Source organism: Oncorhynchus gorbuscha, linkage group LG25 (genome assembly GCF_021184085.1).
Source record: "Oncorhynchus gorbuscha isolate QuinsamMale2020 ecotype Even-year linkage group LG25, OgorEven_v1.0, whole genome shotgun sequence".
In the NCBI taxonomy this organism is placed as follows: domain Eukaryota; kingdom Metazoa; phylum Chordata; class Actinopteri; order Salmoniformes; family Salmonidae; genus Oncorhynchus; species Oncorhynchus gorbuscha.
Window position 1 is genome coordinate 16,723,536 of NC_060197.1, and position 8,816 is coordinate 16,732,351.

Sequence of the window (8,816 nt, forward strand, 5' to 3'; positions counted from 1 at the left end):
CTAATAAGACCAGCAGGGGGAAACGAACAGAAGGGAAAGCATAATGACAAGACAATATATGACAAAACATGACAACAACAAGTCCATTTGGTGGAAACGACACTGGTTGGGAAAATGCACATATTTTCTATATGCAGGTTTTAGAATATTGGTATGACAATCGGTCGCCAATTGGATGGAAACCTAGCTACTGTCAAATCTAAACTAATCGACCACTTATCTAAACTACAGTGTAATACAAGGCAAAAAAACATTGAGACTAATATATATATTTTTAAACATGTCTGTAACGCCATATCAACTACCTTTATTTAACTAGGCAAGTCAGTTAAGCTCAATCTCTGAGCTCTGACTCCTAAACCAGTGGATGGCAGAACAAGTTAAAACTCAGCATTATCAAACAGTCTGTCCTTCCTCCCCTCTATGCCCCTGATGTCTTTTTTCACTAATGCTGTTTATATAGAGCTTAAGGGGGTTCCAGATGGTGAGTTTTCATGAAAACATTTCTTTGACGTACTCACTAGAGTGATGTTGTGGTTGTGACAGTGAGGTGGTGTAATGTGTGTTAAATGTTTACATGTGATGCACTTCCATTGCATAATTATGCAAATTGAAGTATGGCACCTGTGGTTGTACTGTGACGTCATGGTTCTGCATTGTGTTTTGTTTTCCCAAGATGCAGCAACAAGAAAATGTAGAACTCTGTAAATGGTGATGTGTAACAGTAACACATGAACCGTAATAGTTATATGTACAGTGCAGCTCCAAAAGTATTGGGGCAGTGACATTTCTGTTGTTGTTTTGGCTCTGTACTCCAGCACTTTGGACTTCAAATGATACATCGTCTGAGGTTAAAGTGCAGACTGTCAGCTTTCATTTTGCACCATTGTAGGGGACCAAAAGTATTGGGACAAATTCACTTATGTATATTAAAGTAGTAAAAAGATAAGTGGTCCCATATTCATAGCACACAATGATTACAGAAAGCTTGTGACTACAAATTTGTTGGATGCATTTGCTGTTTATTTTGGTTGTTGTTCAGATTATTTTGTACCCAATAGAAATTAATGGTAAATAATGTATTGTGTCATTTTGGAGTCACTTTTATGTTTCTAAAAATTTCTACATTAATGTGGATGCTACCATGATTATGGATCTTTCTGAACGAATCGTGAATAATGATGAGTGAGAAAGTTAGACGCACAAATATCATACCCCCCCCCCCAAGATATTCTAATAAAAAAACAGGGGAGGCTAGCATTTTTGGTGGGTATGATATTTATGCCTCTGTACCTTTCTCACTATCAGGTGACAGGAGACAAAGGGCTGTGAGACATGGGTTTACATCTAGACACACGAAAAGTAGGAAGTATACAGGACAACAGAGGATGAACAGCAGAGGGGCTAATGACTTTGGAGCAGGGGGAAAGGTCTCGGCTTCTGGGGGTGTAGCCGCGGGCTATAGCGGCGTGCCAGCGCATCCGGCTTGACCTTCTTGGATACCGGTTGGAGCTCCGGAAGAGAAGTGGACCGGGCCTTACTGAACCCCTCCCGCAGGTCCTGGTAGTCTGTGGGGTTGGAGGAGAGGTCCACTTCCAAGCCCCGGAAGATGTTTCGGGCAGGCAGAGTTGACTTCAGGCAATGAGTGTGGCAGAATGGCCTCCAGCCCACGATGGCACCAGTAGGCCAGTCAATCGAGGGATTGTGTCACTGGAGCCAAGAGAATCCCAATACCACGGAACCTGCAGAGACTGGTCTGGTGGGTGACCCGGCCTATGCAGTGCCTGTCCAGCGCTCTAACACCCATGGAAATGGAGAGGGGTTGAGTGGGGATGCCCAGCTCGGACGCCAGGGTAACATCCATAGGACTCATATCAGCCCCCAAGTCGATGAGTATCTGGAGGAACTTGGACTGGTCGCCCCACAGCAGGGTGGCATGGAGAGGGGGGGTGAGTAGGAGGAGAAGCAACATTGTCCTTAAGACCCATCAGAGTACTCATTCCTGCCAATTAGCTAGGTCTCTTGAAGGGACAGTTAGACACCTAATGACCGGCAGTATAGCAATACAAACAACCCTGGGTGTTAAGTCTGTGTACGCATTCGGCTGGAGACAGCCTTGCCCTGCCGAGCTGCATCGGCTTGGGAAGGGTCAGATCAGCAGTCTTCGGAGGCTCTTGGAGGAACTCGGGTAAGCTCGGATCCTCTCGGAGACGAATATGCTGGGGACTTCCAGAGTTCATTGGATGCAAGGTGGGATTCTTGAGTGAGCGTTTGGGACCACAATCACAAACCTCTTCTCCCTCCTACGGTCCCGTAGCCAACCATTGATCCGAATGGTTAAAGCGATGAGTGAGTCGAGATCCGTCGGAAGTTCCCAGGCTGCAAACTCGTCCTTTACTTCCTCCGATAATCCGTGCAGGAACGCTTCGAACAGTGCTTCCGGCTTCCAGGCACCCTCCTCTGGTAGCGTGTGGAAATCCACCGCATAGTCTGCCACACAGAGGAAGTCCTGCCGAAGCTGGAGTAACTTCCAGGGAACCTCTCTCCTGGACACCGGGGCCTTGAAAACTTCTCTCACCTCCTCCACGAATACCTCCAGACTGAGGCAGACGGCAGATTGTTGCTCCCACTCTGCCGTGGCTCAGGCGAGTGCCCCCCGGACATCAGCTTAAATGATGTACTCTATCTTCGAGCGGTCCACGGGGAACGAAGAAGGCTTCAGCTCAAAAATGAGGGAGCACTGAGAGAGAAAGGCCCGGCAGATTCTGGAATCTCCATCGTAGTGCTCCGGGGGAGGTAAGCGGGGTTCCTGGGAATCCGGGGTGACGGGGCTGCTACCAGCCGGGTTACTGAGGGGCATGGAGGTTACCGTTGTGGTAGGCTGCCTAGTAGGAAAACTACGCAATTGCTCCCGCAAAGTGTCCAATGCTAGGTCGTGACGTTCGGCCATGTCCTGGAACCCTTCCATCAGACCAAGAAGCAATTTCTCGTGCCTTCCAATGAGGGCTCCTTGGGAGGAGATGGCATTGTGGAGCTGGTCCAAGTCTGCTGGGTCAGTCATGGCCAGTTCGTACTATCAGGTTTCAGGTAAGACCCAAGTGCAGACTGCATTGAAGTAACAATGTGTATTGCAACAACAAGGGCAGGCAAACAACAGGTCAAGGCAGGCAGGGGTCAATAATCCAGAGTAGTGTGGCAAGGTACAGGACGGCAGGCAGGCTCAGAGTCAGGACAGGCAAGGGTCAAAACCAGGAGAACGAGAAAAAGAGAGACTGGGGAAAATCAGGAGCTGAGAGAAAACGCTGGTTGACTTGAACAAACAAGACAAACTGGCACAGACAGACAGAAAACACGGGTATAAGTACCCAGGGGATAATTGGGAAGATGGGCGACACCTGGAGGGGGGGGTGAGACAAGCACAAGAACAGATCAGGGCGTGACACTCACTTATCCTTACTCATGATTCATTCAGGATTATCCGTAATCATGGTAGCATGGTAGCACAGAGCCAAAACAATAAAAAATGTGTCACTATGTAATAGTTTGCATATGTAATTATTGTGAGTTTGGTGATGAGGTGAAATACTGACTTGTGATTTGCATTGTAGACTGAAGCCGATTTATGGTCAGTACCCAACCCCATGTGTAAGCGGAATATCATAGATTCAGACATAGAATAGATCTGAATCGATTCAGTAAGCTAATGTGTGGTGTTTTAATATTTCGAAAACGGTGTGGCTGCGTGACCAGATTCTCTGGAAGCTTCTTCCCAATAGCTAAACAACCGTACCTTCTGCGTATGTGCTAGTTCAGCTGGCCAGAGCTGAAACAGGCTACTCTGGCAAATTTCAATGACATACTGTCTATCATATCGTTTGGTGTTGCGAAATAACTGTGTTAGGCGACATGTCATGTTGTCATGTAGGCTAAATGCATTTGGTTTCACACCACATTTAGGATATGGATATTGCAAATAACATTGTTTGCGTACTGCTTATGTTTGTGCTACTGCTGTATCCTTAGTTACAACAGACAGAGAAGGTTGTAGTTACATGTCTATCATGTCGTCTTAAATTAGCACACAAAATATATATTTTTGGGGAATGCTCGTTCAAAACACACAGGGTTTTTATTTCCGCTGTTCAGAAATGTGTGTGTAGAGTAACACATGAACAGAATGTGATAAGGTTGTTTGTCTCTGTGGAAGAGGCATCCTGGGAGGCGGGGTATGGGCGTGGAGGGGCGGTTTGATCTGGTCGTACAGCCAAAGCTTTTCAGAAAACACTGTCAAACGGGCTGAATTGCTTGTCCATAGTTGTCCAACGTCATTTCGAAATTCTGAACGAGACCAATGAGACTTTTGCATGGACAAGGACAAGGCCGCATCAGTTGGATCATAACAAGTCACAAAGCAACCATTTCAACTCAAAGCAACCCTCTAAATGCCCCTTCTTTCCGTGATCGACAGGTGAACTCGGGACGGCCCATGATCCCCCTGATTGAGGAGGTCTGCTACCAGAACAAAGGGTTCAGCATAGACTACGATGCCTCGGGAGGTTCCGGAAGCCTCTATGGGAGACATGGGGTCTACACCAGGAAACAGTCACTGATCCCACCACAACCACGCTCCCACAGCAGCCATCCAGACTGCGGCTCCAGGACCGTAACAGGCGACATGCTGCCTATACTGGTGATGCCAGAGCCCTTGGTTAAAGACCTCACTCCCACCCTCATCTCCAATGGCAGGAAAGCTGAGAGCACCATCAGCATGGGGGCTGCGACAAAAGACAAGAAGGAGAAGGAGAAGAATAAGCAGAGGGATATGGAGAAGGAGGAGGAGGGGGAATGGGAGAAGGAGTGGGAACGCGCCGTTGACACAAAAGAGAAGAGATATTCCGAGGGGGAAAGGACGGATAAGTCAAGAGATGTTGTGGGTGCTTCTAGGGGTGCTTCTAGTGAGACCGCAGATGTAAGCGAGGCCTCTGAGGACCAAACAAACACAGAAAAGCCTCAGAGTCACAGGATGAAAACACACAAAATCAAAGATCCCAAAGACGGACACAAAAGCACTTCTGAAGAGGAGTCTGAGACAGAAAACCAATATAAGAATATGCACTCGGTGATCTGTCTTTCAGACGATTATGACAGAGCCATGGAGGATGAAGCTGGAGCCAGGTCCCGTTGCTCCAGCATCAGGACGTCGACGGGGGAATCGCAGCGCAAGGGCTCAACGAAACAAACCGGCGACCAAGCAAACAGACGACCAAGTAACCCACAGATGCACCATTCAGACTCACACTCTGGGCTTCAGACTCACATTGAGGAAGTTACAAAAGATGCATTTATTCAAAAATAAAACTGACATTATGGAGCCAAACGAACACTGTACACAGACAAAAATGTTTATAAATTGTTTTGTTTTCTCAGTGTTTTTTCTCTCTCCAATTCCAAATGATTATTTTGGGCCTAAAAAAGCTCAACCACTTTTCAGGTCTTGACTGAGTAAATGGACGAATGTAAATCTGAAAACAGAAACGTGTGTTTTCTGTAAAACAGTGTGGGACCAGACTTTCTGTATTACCTTCATTTGCAGTGTTGAAGAACTAGTATTTCAGGAATTAAAGTCATAATGTAAGTGCATGCAATGTAACTACAGTGTTGGGGAAGCTACTCTGAAAATATAGTTTACCAAGCTACCAATTACTTCACACTGGAAGAAATTAAGCGACACTAAAGCTACCCTTAAGAAGAATATAGTGAACTAACAAACTACTATACTTAGTTAACAATTATCATATCTAAATCTGAAAGGCCATAGACTACATATTGCAAGAACAAATCACTCCGGAATTAGACGTTAACAGAATGTGTAGTGAGAATTAGGCAGGTCTGATGCCAAAAAAGAAAGAAAATTATCGCCTACTTCACCTATATTTTCTTTTCTTGTTAGCAACAAAGTAGTGTGTAGTTCCAGTAGTTAGCTACACTGCTACATGGCAAAACACAACCAAGATTAGAATTTTGCTACTGAAAAATGTAATTAAATTACTTGTTGAACTACACGTAGTTCACTACTCCAGGAACACTGTGTAACTATAGTGTACAGTGATTATGTGGTGTCACTAGTGTTTGCTATAGATTAAACCGAAGTTTCATACTGTAGATGTCCACACACGAAGACATGAGTGTTGTTTCAAAAACAATGGTTCAACCCCACTCGAAAGATGTGCTCAGCACATTGCAAATAAACACATTTTGTGATTTCAGTAACTGTTTCTAAATTGTGTTTTCTTATGAATAACTGGAAGGAATGGATATATTCCATGGGCAGCTATGATAGAATGATATTGGGTGTACTGTATCTGTAATTATGATATTTGTATTAATGTATAATTGTAGCTAGTAATAACTAGCTAAAAACTACAACACTTGTCCTAAACATAAAGGCACACTTTCAATCACTGAGAAAAGTTAGGTTATATTAGCTTTATAGGCTTTTAATTGCCCTTGGGCTTCCTGAATCACACGTCCTGTCTGCCATGAGGCTCAGCAGCAGCCATGTTGACTTCCACGAGCCTGAAGGATTGGACGAGTAGCGCTACGTGCATAAGGACTTCCCTAACAATGGCCAATAGGGAGTGGAGAATGGCCCTGACAGCCCATGAGACGTTGAGGAAACACCTGGCCATGGGCTGGAGGGTGTGGCTAAACAGTGCCGCGAACAGAGGTGTGATCACCTGTTCCCCTAGCACTACGACTAGTCCCACCATCAACACCTGTGTGCACACAGGTAAAGACAGGTGAAGTAAATGCAACCAAATATAAAATACTTTGAAATAACTGAATTCTAGTTATTAATCTGAATATACCCATGCACATCATTATCCCTCGGAAAGCAACTTTACCTTGATGACATACTGTGTGATGAAGCTGAGCAGCTCTATGATGAAGGCAGTAGCCAGGGTGAAGGGGAAGCTGAAGGACTGGAAGATTCTGCGCCAACAGCTGTGGATCATCTTATTCCCCCTGCAGAGACAAAATAAACTTCAGCAAGAAGGTCAATTTAAACAGTGTGTGTGGCAAGAAAGGTGTGTCACTACCTGTGCAGGTAATGGTCACAGGCATCTTCATCCTCTGGGCTCATGCTCTCTCTGTGATTGGGTGACATATGCACAGGTCTCAAAAATGTTATTAATAATCAATCAATACTCAATGTGCACAACCAAACAACGCAGAACAACCAAACAATGCCTGAGTCGACATCCTTTGCAAGGTGCTGTGAGCTGCTGTGTGCTTGCTTACCTATCCTCCATGTGGTTGTTGGCTGTGCTCTCACCTGCTGCCTCTCTCTGTCTGTCCCCAGGATTTGCATGAGCCCTGTCATCCTCTCCAGGCTCCTTAGAGAGGGAGAACACACATCACTCTGGACATCAATCACACATTCAAAGACTGGACTGCTTTTAATTGTGATTCATTATCAGTTATTATGTCTGTATGACATGTACTGTATATACTGTAGTACTATCTCTTTAGAAGCACCGTTGCCTTTAGAGATGTTAGTACTGCAAGACATTAGACATTAGTACTGTAAGTACACCCATTGGCTCGTCCCGCTCGCTGCTGTATTGCCATCTAGTGTCTTGCCCCAGGGGGCCCTTCATAGTGTCGAGTTTCAGGAGAAGATGCTGGAGTTTGTCCTTTTTCAGAGAGAGATCTATCAGAGAAAATAAAACAATACATTAACTTTAGCTAAATGCAAACCAAACATTAACTAGGCCTTCATTTTGAAGAATAATTTTGCATCCTAGACAGTGAAAGGCCTATTTCTTAGGATCATGCTCTGATCACTACCACATGCTGTGAAAAACAGGATCACTGACCTTTGACATTGCGCTCCTTCTGGGCCCTGAGATGGGAACCGGCCTGCTGTTTGAGATGGAGTAGGTACTCATGGCTGCTGGGGGGAGTGTTGGAACTGGAGGGTCCTACATCATTATCATCATCATTCCCTTTGGTGCTATAGCCCTCTATGAAAACACAAATCCGTCTACTCAAGTGATGTTTTGTCTTGCCTCAAGAACATCCTAGTTAGAGGGTTTTTGACTGAACAGGGCCCTCAGTCAAGAGATACTCTTCAACGCAATCTAGTGTTTGGGATTTAAGGAGTGTCTCACCATGATCAATGGACAGGAAGTTATCATCGATGACCTCATAATTCTCTGCCCTTTGGCTTTTGCTGTGATTGGTGGAGGTGACATTTACAGGTGTGCTTGGACCTATACTTGAGAGATGTAAAAATCTGCCCTGAGACAGAGGCAATACCCAAAGATAATCACCTGCTTTTGACAGTTGTTAGCCCTAAATTAACATGACGTAATCCATTCAATCATCACTCGCCTTTTTTGGACCTATCATTTGTTACACAAATTCAGTGCTCTCTTTTTACCAGGGTTGAGATTGTTCTCCCTAGGCTGTGATGGGGGGGTAACATTCCTCTCCACGTACTGAGGAACATTGCTGATCACCCTCTCGGTGGAACATCTGCAAAAACATAATAAACCATAGTGTTGCGCTCATAAGCCAGTTATCCAATTAGTGGCAGAAGACAAACAACAGATAAAAGACAAAGCAAGTAAAGCCACGGCTGTGATGTTGGGTGTTGGCTGTAATAGAAGGCTCCAAACTGCAAAACAAATAAACAGTTGGCTGTGATTTAGTATTCTACTGTAGTCGGCATGTGTATTGTGCCAGTAACAATGCAGTTACATGGCAACAGATACACTCTGCAAATACACTCATTTTGCATCTACACTGCC

The 8,816-nt window shown here is 45.0% G+C and overlaps 1 protein-coding gene across 2 annotated transcripts in view; it reads left to right on the forward strand.

Annotated features, from left to right (window-relative positions):
- The window catches only part of LOC124013630 (cadherin-related family member 5-like), a 28,089-nt gene extending 21,828 nt beyond the window's left edge, over positions 1 to 6,261 (forward strand). Inside the window, exons 15-16 of one of the 2 annotated variants that reach the window (XM_046327970.1) lie at positions 464 to 484; positions 4,469 to 6,261. In XM_046327970.1, the coding sequence (XP_046183926.1) occupies positions 464 to 484; positions 4,469 to 5,356 (909 nt within the window). In that variant the 3' untranslated portion in view covers positions 5,357 to 6,261. The remainder of the gene's footprint in view (positions 1 to 463; positions 485 to 4,468) is intronic. The other variant, XM_046327971.1, reaches the window with a different exon arrangement.
- Positions 6,262 to 8,816: the final 2,555 nt, after the last annotated feature.